This window comes from Zalophus californianus, chromosome 1, assembly GCF_009762305.2.
Source record: "Zalophus californianus isolate mZalCal1 chromosome 1, mZalCal1.pri.v2, whole genome shotgun sequence".
NCBI lineage: Eukaryota > Metazoa > Chordata > Mammalia > Carnivora > Otariidae > Zalophus > Zalophus californianus.
The window spans coordinates 122,734,645-122,756,446 of NC_045595.1; the positions used below are offsets into that span (position 1 = coordinate 122,734,645).

Here is a 21,802-nt window from a genome sequence, read left to right on the forward strand (position 1 = left end):
GTCTATTTGTGAATAAGCCCTCACATCCTTCTCAGCGTTATTTCTTACTGTTGCATAGATCAATCATGCATACATCGTAAGCTCCTGTCAGACTAGCTTCTTGCTTTCCCTTGAAGGAGGCACAGTACACATTATTAGTCAGAGACAGCTGTCAGCCCCTCTCCTCCCTACTCATGCTGATTCTCCACTTGGCAAGCCTTTTGCCCATTTCTACCTGGGGGAAATGTTCTGCCCATTCCACAGGGCTCAACACAAAGACTGCATTCTCTATCATTTTTCCCAATGAAAGGCGGTCTTTTCCGTATTTGAACTCTCGTTGCACCTTGTAAGTCCCTCATCTCACATGTCACCTTCACTATGGTTTTTATTTATATATCTTATATATCCTATTTCCCCCATGTCTTAGGTCATACCACAGATAAGGACTCCGCAAAAAATTCTTAAATAAATAATATTTCATTTTCCTTTCATCCATCTATTCAGCCATCCGTCTGATTATTAGATATTTATTGAACACCCACTCTATGCCAGGCACATGTAGCTGGTAAAATCTAAGTCTGAAGCTTGTACGTGGGTTTCAATGATCTATGCTATTCTCTGCCCTCATGGGGAAAGATTTGTTCTTATCATGCAGGAGTGGTTCTTCATGTCCTTACCAACAATTTCACTATTTTTCAAGTTGCCCCCCCATCGGCAAATTTAGCAATGCATATCAAGATTTTGCATTTGTGCACTAAACACACTTCTAGCTTCGTCTTATCCTTTCTATTTCTGTTTTTATTTACCCAAGCTCCTCACTTATTTTTTTGCATTATATGTATTTCAATAGCCACCTTGAAATCCTTCTGAAAGGAAGCAGAGTACCAATAAATAGAATACAATTACAAAAAAAATCAAGTAATTGGTTCCACACTACTAATTCACACGATGAAACCTCCCTGGAAAAGCTCTTGCAAGAGAGAAGAATTCAATAAAATGTAGGTCTTTCTTGGACTCCATTCAAGAAGGCTAAGTTTCTACGGTAATTATAAGATGATCTTACTTTTAATGTGATTCCACTAACGTGGTCTTGAGAAAATTGCTAGGAAATGCTAATATAATCATTCTAGTAATTGATGGTATTTGAAACTGCATTGTGAAATCTGGGACCATTTCACAGAGGCTGGGAAACATGAACAAAAACATGTCAATTTACCTTAAAAAATCTTTTTTCTATCTTACTAATTTTTTTTTTAAACCAAGATTGTTAGGGAGATGACTAACTTTAGAGAAACAAAGAGACCAAGATTATAAGAAGAAGGAGATACTACTTGGGAGAAATGTCTCCAGAACCAGAGCGGTTCAGAGGATCTTCACAAAATCAATACCAATGGTGTTTACTCTGTGTTCTGTCTCCTCATGCTACAGAAATTTCATACATCCGCCACTGAACTATTGTTACCTTAATACTTAACCCTCACTACTAAAAGGGAGCTCTTTCACCCACGTTAAGATTTTGTTATTTTACACTCATATTTCTTTTTGGACATTTTTAATGAATATAGCCCCACCCCATCTATCTGGATATTTCAGGTCTCACACGTTGTATTTAGTTTAGGCAGATTTGCTGAGTCTCGAAACTAGTTCAAAACTTTGTATTCACAAAAAATTACTGATAATTAGTCCACAGTTCATCCCCAAGGATACATTTCACAGACCAGGCACTGTATCTTTAGGGTTAAGTTTAGGGAAGAGAAAACACAGCACTGCCATGCGTTACATTAAAATGACAAAATTACCCCAGGAAACCAGAATTCTAAACAATTAATACAGAGGAATGGAAAAGAAATTCTAGAAAATAGGAGTTGCTTGAATTTACTGGCATTCATTGGCCCTGGGTGAGATATGCAATTTACCTAAAATCATGTTTAAAAAAAAAAAAACTAGCTTCAACTGACCTTCTATTTTATTCTATATTAAAGCCCAGTGCATCAACTGGGAAGACTTGTCAGGCTTGCTGGTTTTGTCTACACTTGTCAGGTGCCAGCGCCGCTCGTTCCCTGCCCTGGGAGCCCCCAAGGGCATAATGTTACACTTGGTTCTATTCCCATTGCTTAGCACTTGATACAGTCTCAATCAGTGTTCATTGAGTGAAAAAGTGGATTTTGCCTCTTCTCCATAATCCTAAGGCATGCCACGATGGCACGAACCTCAACTTTTAAACAAAGAATAGCTTTACATTAGTTGATGTATTTTGGACAACTTTTGGCATAATGCTAGATCTGGGAGAGAGAGGGCGAGAAATTTGCTACTTTGCCCCCCTTTCAGGAAGGCCCACAAAGACTGTAGCTTGATCGAAACTGTGCCTCCATGTTCACGTGTGCACATCTCAGGGCGACCGAGGGAATTCTGGGGACCCAAGAGTGGAGCTGATAGACCATGTGTTCTTGCCGGCCACACATTCTCTCCTCTAGGTTACTTCTGAGAAAATTCCTTTAAGAGTCCCCGTTAGGGCCCGATGTAGACCTTACCAGGTAGGTATCTCTCTGGGCTTCAGTAAACCTGCTCTGGGAAATAACAGACGAAATATATATCTAAACGCGAGCTACTTGGGAGGAGTAAGGTTCAGAAGTGAAATGTGATCTCTCGGAATGCCATTACCTAAGTAGCTGAGTTTCAGCTGTTTTGTTTTCAGAGGGGCCCCCACCGCTCAAGTGGTGGCAAATCTCAACAAACTACACAATTTGTAATTTTGGAAATCTGAAATAGAATTTGCAGTGTGATCTCAGTGGCTGGTCACGTCTCCTTGTAAAGATTTTTATCTGATTTGAAAACAAGCGGCCTCCTTCTTCAAGGCATATTAATGCCATGAAATCATGCTCCAACTATGTCCCCTTTCATTATATCAGCAGGAGCTTAGAGGCTGGTTGAAGAAAAGGTATGATGGAGAGTTAATTTCTGCCAATGCCCTTCTGGCCTTCACGGCAAGAGATGGCTAATTATTTTTTCTGGGCATTGAAGTAGCGCTTTGATGGTCCTTCTTACCATATTGTTGGGTCTGCAAGACTGCTTTATGGTAACTCTGAAACCTCTGGGGAAATGGTCTCAGAGTCCCTAACCTTTGCTGGATCCTAAAGTTAGTCTGGAGACTGTGAGAACCTTGGTGAATAAGAAGCAGCAGCATGCGTCTTCTCCATGAACTCGTTTTTGTGAGATTTCAGGACCAAGTGTTGCTTGCTGAGGAAGTGCCAGTGTCCACCTGTGCACGTCCTCGGGGAGAAGCTCTCAGCAGGGCGTGCTCGGAGGATCTTTGCCTGGGTGATCCTGGTGGTGGAAATGCTGCCTGGTGCCCACACCCACCTGCTTTGGCACATCTCCAGGAGGAGCTGTGGCCTCAGTGTGGCTCAAGAAGTGAGGCCCCTTGCCTCTCTAAGAAGCAAAAAGATTAAACCAACAAAGCAAAGGCCTAGGAAACATTTGCTGCCATCAGCTCTGATGGTTGCACCTACGATAGAATTTCTTGCAGCCTCTGGTTTATTTATTTATTTATTTATTTTTCAAGGGGATCAGTGATGAAACCCAGGTGAAACCCTTCGACAGAACTATCCTGAAGAACAAAAGTAGCAAATGACAGGCTATGACTGGGGACTGACTCTGGGGAAAGGCTGGACTTTTGAAATGAGAGCCAAAAATGTTTTCACCCTCTAGCCCACGGGTTAAGTTACTGAAAAGAAATCGCCACCGTTTCTACACATTTCTTGTGTGTTTACTCCTACTCGGGAGAGTAATCTAACTCATCATTTGCGATCAGGGCCTCTGAGTTCTGTTTGTGTTTGCTTTTGCTCTTCGCTTTGCTACTTGTCCGGGTGTTGGCCTTAGCATCTGACATCTGCTGGTAATAGAAGCCTTTGTCCTCGGCCGGCCCGCCCCAGTTCTCCTGGCTCTCGCCCTCCGTGGCGTAGGAGAAACCCTCCTCCACCGAGAAAGGGTCATCCACGTCGTAGCGCTGGTACGTGCTTTGGTGCAGGGCTTCTTCTCGAGCGCTGATTTCGAGGGTGCTGTTCCAGATGCCGTACCCGAAATAAATGAGCATACCTGCAGGGAGGGAAAGGCACAGGCGAATAAGCAGTTGCTCTGGGATCCACGGGACTAGCGAGGAGATACTCAATGGTGAAAGCAGGGCTGGCGGTGAAAGCGGGGCTGGCGGTGAAAGCGGGGCTGGCGGTGAAAGCAGGGCTGGCGGGAGATATGTTTTCTTTGGTCTACATCGTCTCTGGAAAAACTCGAATTAGATGTCATTTAAAAATTGGGATATCTGGGGCGCCTGGGTGGCTCAGTTGGTTAAGTGACTGCCTTCAGCTCGGGTCATGATCCTGGACTTCCAGGATCGAGTCCCACGTCTGGCTCCCTGCTCAGTGGGGAGCCTGCTTCTCCCTCTGACCCTAACTCGCTTGTGCTCTCTCGCTCGCTTGCTCACTTTCTCTCTCTCAAATAAATAAACAAAATCTTTAAAAAATTTTGAGGTATCTTGCATTAAGCAACCCATATTTACGGCTTCCCCTAAAAACGTCAGGTCTCACGACACTACTCCCACATTCCTATATGGCAGTTGTGGCTGGAGGTGAGCCCTAGCTTCTTCTTTAAATAGAATGTGGGCTCTCTAGTCACCTCTGTCCCCACCTCCCTGTTCACTACACTCATGTAGGTGCCAACTAGGAATTTGCATTTTCCACCCCAGCTTAAATATCTGTGGATCACCCACCGTGGGTCCCCAACCTTCTTGTAGCATTTTATTATCCCACACTTCCAATTAGGGATGCCATCTTTTATTTCACCACTGAGCAATATGTATATATTGCCCTATTGTTTACTTTGCCATTTTTCACTCACCGAAGGAGTATTATATTACTGCTACTCAGAGCTGTTCACTTTCTTCTGTGGGCTCTCAAAGCGTCTGGTGCCTGCCACTGTTATGGCCTTTAGAACGTTTACTGTGTGATTATCTGCACAGGGTAGTTCTATTTTATTTTATTTTTTTAATTTTTATTTATTTATTTATTTTTAAAAGATTTTATTTATTTGACAGAGAGAGACACAGCGAGAGAGGGAACACAAGCAGTGGGAGTGGGAGAGGGAGAAGCAGGCTTCCCCGCAGATCAGGGAGCCCGATGCGGGGCTCGATCCCAGGCCCTCGGGATCATGACCTGAGCCGAAGGCAGACGCTTAACGACTGAGCCACCCAGGCACCCCAGGGTGGTTCTATTTTAGAGACTGCAGAAAACTGGCACTTAATGTTTGTTGAACGAATGAATGAGAACTCTGATGAGCATGGAATTTCCAGCGCAACCTCCTTAGTTGATGTCATTCCAAGCAAAGGGAAGAAACTTGTTTCCTAGTTAATATGGAGCATTAACAAGGGCTAATGTTTCATTTCTGTTATAATTTTTTGAAATTACATATAGAAATAGTTTGAGGGGCGCTTGGGTTGTGCAGTTGCTTAAGCATCCAACTCTTTGTTTCAGCTCAGGCTGTGATCTCAAGGTCTGCTCAGCACGGAGTTGGCTTGGGATTCTCTCTCCCTCTGTCCCCCTGCTCACGCTCTTTCTCTCTCTCTCAAAATAAATAAATAGATAAATAAATATTAAAAAATAGTTTGAGAACCCCCATTTTCTATCTTGAAAAGCTCATGAAGGCTCAGGGTTTGGAATAGCTGGGAACCATTGCCTTGGGGGATCATAGGGCACAGTGATTAAGAGTGTGAACCCTGGGTTCAAATCCTGCCTCCATTACTATTAGCCGTGTAACCCTGGACCAGTTACTTAGCTTCTTTGTGCCTCAGTTTTCTCTTCATGATAGTCACTGTACCTATAACATGGAGTTGCCATGAGGATGAAATGAGATAAGCAATGACTTTCAACCCTGGTTTCAGCTGGAAGGTCTCTTGGGGAGTTTCTGAACCGCCCTTAAGCCCAAGCCCCACCCCTAGAGATTCTGATTTAATTGGTCTGCAGTGTGATTGAAGCATAGGTAGGTTTCAAAGCCCCACAGGTGAGCGCAATGGTTAGCCAAGACTGGGAATCCCTTAGATCAGGAGCATTAAGCTCCTGGGCACGTACTCCGTTGCCAACACCAGCCATATTAAGGCTTGGCCACCAGATGCCACTCCGTTATGCAACACCCTTCCAAACCCCAGACGCCCCTCTTCTGAGTGGCACTAGTTCCTTTGGCTTTGCTAACCCTGCAGGCATCTGCACAGCTGTTTGCTTAGAACCACAAGGTCAAGTTCTGCTTTCCTCTTTGGTGCTTGAGAAATCCTGCTCCTTTTGAATTTGAAGTGGGTCTTTTTTAAACTTGGATTTCTCCCTCTTTGTTTTAAATGACTTTCTCCTCACCCCCTGCCCAATCCCCCAGTGAAATCAACTGTCCAGGAGCCGAAGTAAGCAGAGATTTATAGTCCTAATTGGTAATAAATCCTAGAGTTAATCATTTGCAGATGTAGCTACTCTCAAATAGCGACTTCAGTTTTCTGAACACAGATCTTTACTCTTTCTTGTTGGGGTGGGGCTGGGGCGGGGAGTAGCCATGGGGGGATAGTTATTACCCTTGTGTGGGACAAGGCACCAAGTTAAGGCCCCTTCTAAAAGGGCCAGCATGCTGCTTCTTGGAGAATGCCTCCGTTGGAAGCATGTTTGAGACCTGAGAATAAATTTCAGGAGACCAGGTGGGATCAACAGGCACGCAGCTCTTTTTGCCCCTTTTTGCTTTTTTGCTATCTTTTCTCTTAGACATTGAGGCAGGTGTCAAATCTTGCCTCCTCTTCCTGTTTGGTCTCTATTATTATCAATTCTTTCCATCTGATCCCCTTCTCAGACCCTGTTTAAAAGTGAGTTATTTCCCTACTGAACTTAATACCATTTCTTTTCCTTTTCCCTTTGCCCCTAAGCTCTCTGCTCTGCAATCACACAGCTCATCATTCAAGCACTGGTTTGACATCTGTTCTGACAGACCTTCCCCTGCCCCCACCCGGTGTGGTGGCGTCAGGTAGACTGATTTATGGACATTCTCTAAGAGCCTCATAGAATCCTAGATATTTAGAGCTGGAAAGAGTCTATAGATCTGTTTGAGTACCTTCATTTTACAAAAAAAGAAACAGGTTGGGAATCGGGCCGAGGGCAGAAACAGCATTCCATATGGATAGAGGACTCTTGCATGCCCAGTCCTTCACAGCTGCCCCCTGCAGGCTGGTTTGGAGACTATGCTTATGATAGTATGCATTGAGTAAAAGGTCATGTCTACATTTGTTCTTTGGGAATGACTGTGTCTGAAGGAACATGTGTGTGCATGAATGCATTGACTACGATTACTTTGAGAAAGCAACCCATGGAAATCTGCCATGTAAATATTTATGGGCTTTTTAATGTTTGCTCTGAGCCCCTTATCATTTCAAAATTGTGTTATTTTGTCTTCAAAAATATATTTTGGGGCGCCTGGATGGGTTTCGGCTCAGGTCATGATCTCAGGGTCGTAGGATGGAGCCCCACGTTGGGCTCCGTGTTCAGCCCAGATCCGCTTGAAACTCTCTCTCCCTCTGCCCCTCCCTGCCATGCTCTCTCTCTCACTCTCTTAAATAAATAAATTTAAAAAATAAATATATTTTGAATATAAGTGCTCTGAACCAAGAAGCGACTGTGTGCATGCAGCCTAGGTGGAACAAATGGTCAGCGCAGGCAAAGGTCTGGCGTTCTGTCTGACCCTTCTTGCTGGCCCTTGAGTAAGTTCAAGGAAAGTGGTGTAAGGCACCAAGGATTGGAGAAAAGGAAAAAAAAGAGGGGGACAAAGAAACAGAGGGGATCAAATGAAGTGAGGGAGGGAGGGGAGAAGGGAGGTAGAAAGAGCAGAGAAGCATGTACTACCATCTGTCACACATAAACAAAGGCTTTGTGTCGGGGGAGTAAACAGAGCTGCTAAAAGCCTCCTGTGTAGAAGCAGGGTGTTTTTTGTTTCTGCTCCTTTTTTTCAGCTGGCTTAGAAAACTAAGCATGAGGTAGTTTCTGAAAAATCTGTGGGGATTCTGGGAATTCTGAATCATCTAAACTGAACTTCACACAACACTTCTGGGTGCTGAGGTCCTAAGGATGCATTATTTATGTTGTACCTTTTTCCCAAGGAGTTCAAAATGTTATGCATGTGATCTTGTTTAGATTCCTCGTAGCCTGTTTGGGAATGTGTGTGTGAGTGTGTGTGTGTGTGTGTGTGTGTGTGTGTGTGTGTGTGTGTGTGTGTGGAGGGCCAGGGAGTGGGAAGGTTAGGATTACGTGTATCTCACAGACAGGGAACTGGGGCATAGGACAAAATAAAAGATTTTCTACAGCAACACGGTTAGTGCTGGGACGGTGAATCCTTCAGGGGCTCTCCATGTCCTGATCCAGGGTGTATCTCCCCTACCAGGGGTGGCCAGGGGGTATAGACCAATAGAAAACAATTTTGCTTAGCTTTTTAGTTTGAAGAATTCCAAACATATACCAAAGCAGAGAATAGTATAAAGAACCCCATATACTCATCACTAGCTCCCTCCTGACACCCAGCCTCCTGAGCCCTTCTCTTTAGATTATTTTGAAACAAATCCCTTCCATCCTATGCTTCATCTGTAAATAATTAAGTATGTATCTTTCAAATCAACTTAAAAAAACTTAGTATCATTATCACCTCTAAAAAATGATAATAATTCCTTAATATCATCTGATATCCAGAAGTATTAAAATTGCCCTGAATGATTAAGCATGTGGGGAAAAACTCTACACCTTATGAGACGATAGACTCACTCCAATGATGCTATTACTGCTTGATATAGTTTCGGGGCGCTGTTATTTGTCACTGGGACTGGCATCGTATTCTTTTGTAAACCCTTACAGATGGCAAAGTTTTATCTTTTGAGAGAGGATTTGCTTTCGGCATAAGCCAGAAGTCATTTGGAACCAAGCCTCAACAATGAGATGGCTAATTGACATTTGCATATTTAATCCTGCTGTTCCTTAAAAACTTAGATCCATTGCATTGTAGTTATACATCTTCAAGCTGTAATACATGAAAGGCAGGTGTGGTGTTAAAAATCAGAAGGGAATTAGCTTTTGTGTTGCAGCAGGGTCTCGGAGACCCTCCTGCTGGGCTGGAGTTATTATTATTATTATTATTATTATTTTTTTTTTTTTTTTTAAAGACTCCATTTATTTATTTGAGAGAGAGAATGAGACAGAGCACGAGAGGGAAGAGGGTCAGAGGGAGAAGCAGACTCCCCGCCGAGCAGGGAGCCCGATGCGGGACTCGATCCCGGGACTCCAGGATCATGACCTGAGCCGAAGGCAGTCGCTCAACCAACTGAGCCACCCAGGCACCCAAGGAGTTATTATTATTATTATTATTATTATTTTTTTTTTTGCGTTATTGGATCTTAGGGAGAGGAGACGCTCAGGGCAGCAACTAGTTAGCAGTAGGTACAGAAGTGTTTCAGTATTTTAAAAACAGACATGGCTGTACCTGGGCAGAGGGGCTGAATGCCGGCCCTGCTTAAAGGTAATGGCAATGAGTCCTGAGAAGGGCTGTTTACAGTGAAAGGAAATATTTGAAAGGAGGCATCGGCTTTTCTTCCAGGCAGAAATTCCCTGATGGAGAATGTGCCCAAGAGAGGTTCAGGCTAGACAAGATGAAGAATCATGCCTTTGGCAATTTAATGGGCTTTCTTTATGTAGTAGAACACTTTGTGATCTTAAAACCCTTTGTAAAATAGTACTTTCTCGTCCATTATCCCAGAGAGGTTAAAACCTGTTTAATAAATCAGTGGTTGAAATGGCGCTGGAACTCACATCTCTTGAGTCTAAACTGATGGCTGTTCCCAACCCACCCAGGCGTCTCCAGGGACGGTTTAGAAATGCCAGGCTTGCTTTCAGATGCTGGGACACCTGAGCATCAGTGGGCAATACACCCATTTACTCTCCTTGTGTGGATCCATCTGGGCAAACTAAGTAAATGACCCCAACCTACCAAGTAGAGGGTTGGGGGGGGTGTCTCTGGATCATATGGGGGGAAAACCTTGAACAAAAACTCAACTCTGTAAAGAGCCCGGGTGACCTGGAGATAGACAGTAACTGCAGATTTCTAACCCCACTGGCCCCAACTCTGGCTAAGGAGAAGCTGCCAGATCTTTAGAGTCCCATGGGAGCTTCCTGTCCTCTGTAGGCAGTCACAGACTCAGGGCCAGAGGAGGTGGGTCACCTGACCTCAGGCTGGGTGGAGCTACCTCTTCCTGGGGCTCACTTTCCAGCAGGAAGCCCTGCCCTCTGCAGATAACTGAGGCACTTTGTTATGCCCAGAGGCTTTTTTATTTTTACTACCCTGGGATCGGCTTTCCAAAACAGACATTTGCCAATGCAGAAGGGAAGACTGGATGGTCATGAGAGGGTGTCCTCCCCACCCACTGCAATCCCTACCAACTCCCACTTTGCTGGTTAGTTTTTAAAATACCTCCACAAGCCCTGGTGATTATAATAACAATAAGGTTTGTTTAATATGGTGTGGCCAGGAAGAGCGGTCTCGGGATTGAATGGGGGGTTGAGGGGTGGTGGAGAGTCTCTCCCTGGCTCTGCCACTGGTCAAATATAAAGTCACATTACTTTATGCCTCAGTTTCCCATCTGCAAAATGGAACTGGGGACCCTTATTTTATTAGAGGGGTATAATGGCCAGGAGACAGAATGCAATCTTGTAAAGGTACGGTATTAAAAAAATCCAATAATCCAAGCGAGCAATTCTACTTCTAACTCCACAGAAACCCTAGGGAAATGTGTCCATGTGTCCACCAAAAACCATGTACAAGAATGTTCATAGCAGCCCTATTTGTAACAGCCCCAGACTAGAAGTCAGTTAAACGTCCATGGGCATATTATTATTATTATTATTGTATGATAATATGATACTATATTATTATTATATTATAATAGTATTATCACAGTGAAAGGCTAGCTGGGCAAGGAGAATGAACAACCCAAAAGCACAAGCAACAGCATGGATGAAACTTACAAATGGGAAAGAGTTGAGGGAAAGATGCCCAGGGCTCACTCTGTCAGGGCTCTGTGTTCCAGGCCCCCTGCACATGACTGCTCCAGGGCCTTTGTCTCTGCCATGGCCCCCTCTCCCTTCATTCTTTTGTCTCAAAGGAGAGCCGACACTGCGGCTGCCGCTGGGCGTAGAACCTTGGGGTCTCCTGGCGCTCTTCCCCATGCTCAGCTCCCGACCCAGCACGCAGCCTTGACTAGCAGGATTCCCTCCACACTCTCTCTTGGAATTGCCCTGGCCCTGTTGCCACCCTCATCCTGGCCTTCATGGCTTTTTTTTTTTGCCCTCTTGAACATGATTTATTTGATGAAATTGCCAATTGTTTTCTCCTCTGCCTACAAGGAGAATTTCAAGCTTATTATGGGACATATCCTCAGGAGTTGATTTATCTTGACGCCGTCTGTCCCCAGTTCACAGCTCCCTTCCTTCCCTTCTCTTCCCTTCATGACAATGGCTGCTTTGAGTCCCTTTTCAAAAGGACTTTTGAATGATAGCACAGGTAAAGACCATAGGTATGTCTTCTCTTTGGAAATTATGTCTTAGTACAGGATTTACAAAGTTCATTGCCAAATCACTGTTCTCTAAATCTATAGACAAGAATTTGCTTTATCAGAGGGGCTGAAAAAATCCCAGGTGAGAACTTGGCCGCCCTTGGGGTGAGGGGGCCCAGGAGCTGGTCTACCAGATGATTACTTTCTAATAAAGTCCCACAGGGGAATAGTAGACACTGGAAAGTGCCACTGAGTGGTGTCATCACTGGTCACTGCTAGTTTCAGACTCCCTGCGACTCTGCCCAACCCCTTGAGGTGTTCTTTTACAAAACCACATCAGCTAAGAGGAAAGGAAAACTCAGGCTTCTCTGTGCTCATTTTGTTGGGATTATCAAACATTTGCTATGTGTGTTATTTCTTTTGTCTGAAGGAAAAGAAACAAGCACTGAGTAATCTTGTTGGGACTTGTGCCTTATTTTATTCTATGAGTCGTGCTCATCTGAAGGTCAAAAGCTTAGCAAAACATTGTTAGAAAAATGCTGTAATTAAGATTCATTCAGAGAAGCCTGGTTAGAAAAAATGTGCCCAAGAAGATTATCAAGTTATGACTCAGCTTAACCATGTAAATCTTTTTAAAAAGTAGCTGATGTTTCATAAGAAGTTCCATTTAAAAATATCTCTACTGTTCTCCCCAGGAAAGTTATACTATGAATAGAGAAATTAAGAAGAAAAATCTGACATTTTGGAGACTCAGAAGTTTAGAGGTGGGATCTTTGTTCTGTGAGAGCATTGAAAGTTTTATAAGCCAATTTGGGGTTGTGGGATTGATATATCTTATATGGGCAAAAATTTGTTTTTGGAAAATGGAGGTTTTGTAATTAAATTATCTACCTGGCTTACTAATTTCTTATTTTTCTCTCTAGGTCAGTGGTTCTCACATTTGAACATACATCAGAATAATCCGTAGGGTTTGTTGAAACCTAAATTGCTGTCAGAGATTCTGACTTGGTAGGTCTGGGGTGGGGTTCAAAATTGCATTTCTAACTAGTTCCCATGTAATATTGATGCTGCTGGTCTGGGACCACACTTTGAGAACCACGGTTCTAGATCACTGTAAACCTGACCACTCATTAAAATTACCTGGGGAGCTTTGAAAAATACCCAGTACTTGGCCACATCAGACTCATTTAATGGGATCCTGGGCACAGAATATTTCAGAAGCTGTCAGGGGATTCTGCTGTGTAGTCAAGATAGAGAATTTCTGTTCTAGGCAAAGCTTACTCGTGTACTGGTCTTCAAAGACCATGATGCTGAAGCAGGTAGTGGCCAGCAGCTGGGTGCTTGTTGAGCAAGCTCCTGTGCTCTCTGTCTGGCCAGCCCCAGGCTGCAGGGTGACATCCTCCCATGTCAGGGAGTATCCGTTTCTGGAACGAGTTTGAAGTTTATGCTATCACCAAGATTACAAAAGGCTCTCTGGGAGTTTTCTTCTGCCTGATAACTGGGAGGGCAGCCTGAGTCAGAACAGGTTCATGCTGTACTTTGGCATGTGATAGCTAGTATGCGGAATAATGAGTTATTTTAGATTTTAAAAAGAAAGGCAGGAGAGAAAGAATTCATATGACTTTCCCCAATATTGTCTTTTTAAATTTTAATTAATTAATTAATTTTGGCGGGGCGGGGCAGAGGGAGAGGGAGAGAGAGAGAATCCCGAGGAGGTTCCATGCCCAGCGTGGAGACTGGTGCCAGGCTTGACCTCACAACCCTGAGATCATGACCTCAGCTGAAATCAAGAGTCAGATGCTTAACCATCTGAGCCAACCAGGTGCCCCTTTTCTTATTTAAGCCCCAAAGGGCAACCAGATCAAGACTAGTAGAATTATTTGCATTTTTACAGATGAGTAAACTGAAATGCAAAGGAGGTAATTGAACTTCCCAAGGTCACAAGACACAGGGGTGGCAGAGCTGTGATTTGAACCTGGGCTGTTTGACTCCGAGGGCAAGGGTTCCTGCCACCTTACCACTTTTGTAAAATGCCTCTGGTGCTCCAGAAACCACAGATGTGATGCAGAACTGGTGGTGTAATTTGTGGGCTCCAGTGCAAAATGAAACTGTGGAGCCTCTTGTTAAAATGTTGTTAAGAAAAAAAAGTTGTTAAGAATTCAAGGAAGCAGCAGCAGAGCATTAGACCAAATGTGGGGCCCTGTGTGACTGCAGAGGTTGTGCACTGTGGAGCCAGCCCTGATGTTAGGCGTTAATCTGCACAAACTACATATAGCAAACATTCTGATCCAATAAGAAGGATGCTCAGGGACAGCATGGTAGGGAGGTACCAGCAGCAGAGCTGAGTGTGGAGACGCTGGGTTTTAATAATAGCCTTGTGAAGAGCTTGCCATTATTCCTGTTGACCTAGAGAATGTTATTTAACCTTTCGGAGGCTCAGTTTTGTCATCTGTAAAACTGAGAGAGGGAGAAGTGGGGAGGGGTAGACGAAGTCAGTATTTCTCCGACTTCCATTATTTCTATACCACGTATTTAGTATAGTGGCTATGGCCACGATCCCTGGACCCACACTACTTGACTTCTAATTTTGGCTCTACCAAATTCTAGCTACAAGATCTCAGTCAAATGCCTCAGCTTCCTCATCTGTAAAATGAAGGTCATTGTGAGGGTTACATATGTTAATGTGAGGAAAGCACTTGCATAATGGCTGGTATGTGCTAGAACTATATTAAGTGTTAATTATTTCTATGAATCATGGCACCTGTACTAGGACTGATGTTTTTTCCTTTAATTTGACTCACTTTTTAAATTTAAAAATAATCACCAGATTCATGTGAGTACATATATTTTTTCTAGTATGTGTGAAAATGTATAATAACTATACGGTATTTTTAAAAGCTCAAAAAAATTCATTCCTAGACTCTCTAAAATCAGCCCAAATACTACCGATGGAAAGGTCACCACTCTGTGGGGAACATTCTACTAGATATTGAAGGTCCCTTCCAGCTTTAATACTCTAGGAATGAATGAATGAATGCCTGTGTCTTTGCATCTACGCCTTCAGTCATTTGACAAATACATGACTGAAATATTTCTCCCTTCTTCAGTCGAGTCTCTCCATTGGTTAGCTACATGTTCCAGGGGAAACATGTTTAAATGGAGAAGAGAGATTGTGAATTAATCAGGTAAGTAGTTAAAACCTTGATGAGTTACTGGGGTTCTCTCAAGAACTCCCCAAAAGTCTAACAAAGGATGAGACCTAGAGTCGTGAAAAATTGGGATGGGATGCTTACAAGAAGACACAGGCTAGCCTTCAGCGGTGAGGAATCTGCTGGAAGACCCTGGCCCTGTCATTTGAGCACTGTTTTTTTTTTTAATATTTTATTTATTTATTCATCAGAGACACAGAGAGAGAGGCAGAGGGAGAAACACTCCCCACAGAGCAGGGAGCCCCATGTGGGGTTCCATCCCAGGACCCTGGGATCATGACCTGAGCCTAAGGCAGACGCTTAACTGACTGAGCTACCCACGTGCCCTTGAGAACTGTTTTTCCCCTATCCCTCTATGTAAATCTTATCTTATAGGCTTACAATTTATTTATTTATTTATTTATTTATTTATTTATTTATTTATTTATTTATTTTTTATAGGCTTACAATTTAAATTCCACCTCCTCATGCTCCTTTCCAGCTATTCCTTTTTTCTCATCTGAACAGTAGTCAGAGAGAAGTGTTTATTAAGCACGAGTTGTGTTCCAGGCACAGAGGATGCTGTGTTGAATGCCCATATTCCTGACCTCAAGGAGTGGACTTCGGGGACTTCGGGGCTACCAATTTGTATAGGGACCATCAAGATAGTGACTGAGGAACTTTAAAATTAGGCTTCACTTAAACCTCTCTCAAGTGATCATGAGCACCAATCCCCAGCCATCTCATGAACATCAGTGCTTGTTGGGTGTGAGAAACATATAATAATACAAATCGATCACAAAGGAAAATTAAAAATCTTGGGAAAGGTGCAAGACTTTTTGAAGGCAATGAACGTGAATTTAGAGAGAGAATCTCTGATTTACACCCAAAGCTGTGGACAGTTGAGGAGCTGGTGGTGTTATATCAGTTATCAACAGAAGAAAAGAAAATCCATAAGAATGATGACATAATGGGTGCTTCCCAAGAGAATGATTGGGATATCGAAGGATGAAGAAAGAATCTTGGGAAAAAATGAAAAAGTCTTGAATATTTTATAAAAATCAATATGATGTGGGGATGTTAAATGGTATAATTTAGTCAGAAAAGTTATGCCAAAAAATCCACACTTAATTTATACTTTGCTGATTAAAAAAATTAGGGCATGATTGGTATTTTAATTTAATTTTGTCAAATGTAAGAAAAATCCTTTTTTCCATAACTTTTAGTTTCATAATTTTTAGTTTCTAAGATAGAATTCCACTTTTCCACTCTCACTTTTAGTGTGCTATTTTTGTCCCTTTATTATGTGGATTCATTTGAAGTGGACTTTTCATGGAATTAATTATCCCTAAAAAGAATGTCCAGTAATAGTATTCAGTGAAGTGATGGATTGATCAGCATCATTCTTCAGAACCAACGACCAAGACCATAACAGGCAGAAAGGGCACAACTGGCTTTATTGACTCTAATGCAGAAAGCAAGGGTCCATAAAACCAGCTAGATTCCTCTTGCAATGGAGATGCCTAGTCCAGCTAGGAGGTAATTTTGGGATAAGCCTGTTCAAGGCCTTGAGAGGGAACTCTCAAGGCTCCAAAGGAAGTTGCTTACCCACAAAGCACCAGACTGCAAACCGGATCCATGTGATGGTGGAGAGCTTTAGCATGAGATAAATGTTCACCAGCATGGCAAAGGCAGGCACGAAGGGGAGGCAGGGGGCCATATAGGGCAGCTTTTTGGGGTTCTCTGGCTGCTGCAGGATCACGAACACCAGGGCGCTGATCAGCAGCACCATCAGAACAACCAGAAGGATGGCCCACCAGCTCTGCTCTGAGATGTAGTCGGAACCAAAGATGATGAAGGAGCAGAAGATGAACATGAGGATGAAGAGCAGGAGCACGCAGATGGTCACCGTGTGCCCTGTAGCTGCTGTGGGCCGGTCCATTTTGCCTGGAAGGCCCAGCCGGATCCTCATGGTGTAGTAACGGGGCCCAATCAGCTTCTTTAACTTGATGAGATAAATGTTTTCAGATTCATCAGTTTCTATGCCTGTGGTCATGTCCACAGTGCCATAGTTGGGATGGTTCACATTGTAGGTTGACTTGTCTGATTTGCCTATGAGCATCTCGTTGTCTCCCAGAGACGGTAGGTTTTTGGCGCCACATGTGTTGGTGGCTGGGCCAGAAAACTCTTCCCCTTCACTCACAGGAGAACAAACTTCCTTCTCACAGTCGGCCAGGATGCCCTCCTTCTTCTTTGTGTGCTCCTGGGACAAGAACTTGACAAAACCATCAATGTCACTCTCCGGTTGGTATCGAAGGAGCAAGACGCAGACAGAAACCAAGGTGTAGGCAAGGAGTGTGCCAATGGACATCATCTCTATTAGGTCTCTCAGGCTGACTAATAGCGAGAGCAGAGCTGCCAGGAACCCCGACACAATGCAGGCCACCACTGGTGTCTCTGTGTAGGAGCTCACATGAGCCAGGAACCTGGAGGGAGGGGCAAGCAGAAGATTAGCAGTGAGCTACAGATGGTGACTGACTCTAACATGGTTTAACTCCTCTTTGTCCCGCTTCTCGAATTTACTTCTGGATTCACTGCTTTCAATACAGCTGCTCTTCCTACCGCAGGATCTGGTTTCAGGAATATAATTTAAAGAGAATTTACTTTAATGCCTTGGTTTTGAGGCAAACTTCTTTATTAAAGTTCTTACTTCATTATCTGATGTGAAGGGTTGATTGAATTTGGGAAGTATGTCAGAAACCTGAATTCAACTGCAAGCTTTGCTGGGAAGAAGTGATGGGTGGAAAATTCATATACTTGCTTGGGGTTCTCTAGACCTGTGTTACCCAAAGTGTGGTCAATCCATGGCTCAGCAGCATCAGTATCACCTTGGAGCTTATTAGAAATACATATTTTCAGGTTTCACCAGAGACTTACTATGTCAGAATCTCTGGGCATGGACCCTAGCCAATTATACTTCAGAAAAACTCCAGAGGATCCTGATTTATGCCAAACCTTGAGAAACATTGCTCTACAATGAAAGTGCAGGGGTTTAGTTGGCAAAGTAGCACAATAATTCAGAACACGTGTTCATAGATGCAGGCTAGGTCCAGCCAATTATCAACTGGAGAAGACCAACAAAGGTGAATGAATGACAGGTGCTTCTTTAGCAGTTCCTGTGGGCCTTAAATAGGTTCCTGCTCTCCTCCTCCCTCTCCTCCTAATCCTCCCTCTTCCCCGCTCTTCCATTTCTTCCTTCTTTTCTTTTTCTTTCTTTCTTTCTTTTTTTTTTTAGAGAGAGAGAAAGAGAGAGCATATGCGGAGGTGGGGGGCAGGGGCAGCGGGAGAGGGAGAGAGGGAGAATCTTAAGCAGATTCCATGCCCAGAGCCTGATGTGAGGCTCAATCCCATGACCCTGAGATCATGACCTGAGCTGAAATTGAGAGTCAGCCATTTAACTGACTGAGTCCTAGGTCCCCTCCCCTTATTTTTGTGTTTTACACATGACTATCAGCTGTGCTTGGGTTTTTTTCCTCTTAGTTTTCTTTGACAGCAGAAAAATCTTTTGGATGTGTGGGGGAAGTTGTCACATCTCCACTATAATCAGCCTCTTCTCCAACTCTCTAGCTCCCAAACATGGCAGCTCTGACCTGGTGATGACTTTGAGGTTATGCGGAGGAAATGAAGCAGAAGATGACAGCTCATGGCAGAGAGAAAGTCCCTGAGGGTATCCCTCCATACCCCTGAGAGCTCCTTGGCCTCTATGCTTTACTCCTTGCTTTGTGAACTTGAAGAATGCCTTCGCTGCAAGGCCCTCATATGGTGGGCACTGGGAACCAAGAGGTGGGCCACGTTCCCTTTGTGCCCATGGGCAGATTGACCACTTTATGGCCAATGTATGACCCCTTTGGAGTCAGACAGTCATGAGTACAAACCCTGGCCCCTCACTCAGCAGCTGGGGCAAGTTTTTTCACCTGAGTATACTCATCTACTATATCCATCTGCAGAACAGGGTTATTGTGACAACTAACTGGGATACTGTATACAAAGCACCCAGGATACACAAATGTTCAATAAATGGTAGCCATTGTTGCTACTGTTATTAGGCTTTGTTCAGATGGTCTTATCCTCCCTGCAATGGTAGCTTTGAATGTTTTCAGCTTCAGAGGGACTGTGGAGAGATGGGCAGTACCAGGCCTCAATGTGAGGGCAGGCCTAAGATGTTCCTGGGATGGGTCCTTCCTTCTGGAAGCCACCCAGCATGACAGTTGGACACCCACAATCTTTAGAAAGTAACACACAGTGCCAAACAGGAGGGGTGGGGGCAGTTAGGGGAACATAGCAGTTTGTGCTAGATTGAGGGACCTAGAGTCAAACTGAGGGACTATTTCAGGGCTTACATCACTCTCACTCAAACTCTTTGTCAGGATATATGACAAGTTCCATAGTCTGTGTGACATACACTCACATCAAAACTATAGTCAGGCTGACATTCTCCCTGGGCAGGCATGGCAGAATAGAATACAGTTCATGGAGCATAGCCCTTACCTGAAAAGGAGCCCATCACCAGCCATGGCATAAATGACCCTTGGCATTGGGAAGAGGGAGCCCAGCAAGCTGACCGTCAGTCCTGCAACCGACCCAATGGCCACTATGAATTTTGCAGCATAGAACCCATGAGCCACAAACATCTCCATGAGCGGGGATTCCGTGTCAATGGCATTGTATGGCACCATCAGAGTTAAGATCATGCTCACCTGTTAAAACAAGAGAAAACATGGCTGGAGGTAGAGAGGACAGTCAGCATGGATGGATGTCCCACAGGAGAGCAAAGAAGCCTGGATTTTGAATTTGCCACTTCCTGGCATGTGCCCTTAATTTAGACCTCTCATTTGGGCTCCAGAGCTCTTGGGGGTCTCAGTATTTTCTCTTCTCGTTAGAATTTAGTGGACTTGGCCAGATGATCCTTTAGGATCATCTCTCTGGCCCTTTCATAGCTGAGGAAGAAGTATGCAGGTATTTAAGCACAACAACAGCAGACCTACATTGACAGTTCAATGAAGGGCAGATACTATCAGGTAGAAGGAAGGACAGCCAAAGGCACTGGAGCCAGGGCCTAGCAGTGACCATGGGCACCCTGCCCACATGAGCCAGACTCTCATTTCTTTTATACTTTCAGGGTCCTATACACTCTTAACTATATGTTCCCTTTCACCCTGAAGACCAGAGATAGAAACTCCGAAGATAAGTGATCAGAGGGCCATAGCCAGTTAGCAGATGGGACCCAAGTAAGGACTTATATTTCCATTTCTTCTCTGTAGCTCAGTGTCAGGAGCCAGGCAGACCAACAAACAAATTATGGCATCAGGATGGAACCCAGTTCTACTCTGGGGTTGTAAGACTATTGTGGCTTTGCTTAGCCAGGAATCACTTGGCTCCCAAGACCTACCTTCCTTCGTATGCCATCCATCTGCCATAACATCCCTTCCTCATGGCCCTGGGCAATGAAGCCACCGGTCATTAGGCCAGGCTTCCCCTGGCCTGCAGAGGCCAATGCTGGCATCAAGAAGGGAGTTCAGAGCCTGAAATGGAGAGGGTGGTGCATTTCTAGACCACTCCTTCACATGTGTGTCAGGAGCCAAAATCCTCCTGCGAAGCCATGGGCTGCTAGGGAGGACAGGAGGATGGACCACCACAGGCCAGCAATTTGGCTCTTCTGACCATGGAATGGCAACCTGCTGACCAGCACAACACCAAACAACCCCAGAGGCATGGGTAAGGGCCATGTGTTCTAGAAGAGAATGTTTCCCAGCAACTTCACCACTTGCAACATCCCCTTTGAGGGTGGGCTGGAGGAGAATGGGATTGATTCCTACAGCAATTTGCATTGAGTCTACTGCTCAAGTTTAGGTCAGGATGGGCAAAAGTTGATAGATGCATAGAAGTACTCTGTAGTCTATAAAGCACTGTACTAAGGAAGGAATTGTGATTATTAACTTTATTGTGTGTGCCGGAGGGGTTGGCCCCTGAAGGAGGGGGAGGTATGTAAGGGAGGAATAAGAGGGGAAACGCAGAGCAGGGTGTCTCTCCTGCTCCCCTGACACCACCCCTACTCCCTGAACACCCCGTTTACAGGGATAACCAGGTTATGGATAAGATGAAACTGCTCGCCTGTGTGTGCAGTGGGGGAGGTGATAACTGGCCTACTTCTAAAACAATTTCGAGGAGTAGCTGAATTCCTATAAACCACATCCAAGGCTACTGTTGTGTTTTCCTTTGGTGTCCAGGACACTCTTACTTTGCAGCTTGCCTTAATGATCAAGTCAGCCACTGATCTGGCTTCCTTAGTTGCTAAATATGTTTTTGTTTTGTTTTAGTTTTGGGGAAGGAGGTTCTTTTCCCATGCTACGCAGCCAGGGTGGCAGGGCTGATAGGGCATGTCTCCTGCTGCTGGCTCTTTCCTATTTGTGGTAACTGAAGTGAGCGGGACTCTCAGGGCCTGGGGCATTTATGTAACGACATACCTACTGGCTCTTCACCTGGTTCTCTCCATTGCCAGGGGCTGGGTTGGGGCGGTGGGGGGGGGGGGGCATGTTGGCTGTGAGTGAACTATTTCTGTGATAGAAATTCTGGGATGGGAGCTGAGAAATGACACATCGTAAGTGTAAAGAGCATCTCAGGGAAGTGATCCTGAGAAGACAAGCCAAAGGCTTCCTTCTGAGGATTCCCTTTAGTAGGAAAACCTTAAAAAGATGCTTGGACTGCTATAAAAAGAGGGAGCAACAACAGAAAGAAATTTCCCCCAAGATTTAAGGGGAAGAATGTCTCTAGAGGATGATGTACTCTCTCTCCCCACTCTGGGAGAGCCTTGCCTCTCACTGCCGGGAAGTTCCCAGAAGACAGAAGAGCATTGAGGAGGGTGCACAGAGGTCCACAATGCCTCTGCTTGCACACCCACCCGTTACTGCCAGCCTATGATCTGAGCTCCTTGGACAGCAGCCCACTCCCTGTACACCATCCCCTGGGCAGCAGTGGA

At 44.4% G+C, this 21,802-nt stretch overlaps 1 protein-coding gene across 2 annotated transcripts in view; it reads right to left on the reverse strand.

The window, feature by feature from the left end:
- Positions 1-3,512: 3,512 nt before the first annotated feature.
- Positions 3,513-21,802, reverse strand: part of SLC7A14 (solute carrier family 7 member 14) — a 107,311-nt gene continuing 89,021 nt past the window's right edge. For both annotated transcript variants that reach the window (XM_027584896.1, XM_027584897.1), the window contains 3 exons: positions 19,315-19,523; positions 16,375-17,252; positions 3,513-4,074 (listed from right to left, as the gene is read on the reverse strand). In XM_027584896.1, coding sequence (XP_027440697.1) covers positions 3,752-4,074; positions 16,375-17,252; positions 19,315-19,523 — 1,410 coding nt within the window. In that variant the 3' untranslated portion in view covers positions 3,513-3,751. The remainder of the gene's footprint in view (positions 4,075-16,374; positions 17,253-19,314; positions 19,524-21,802) is intronic.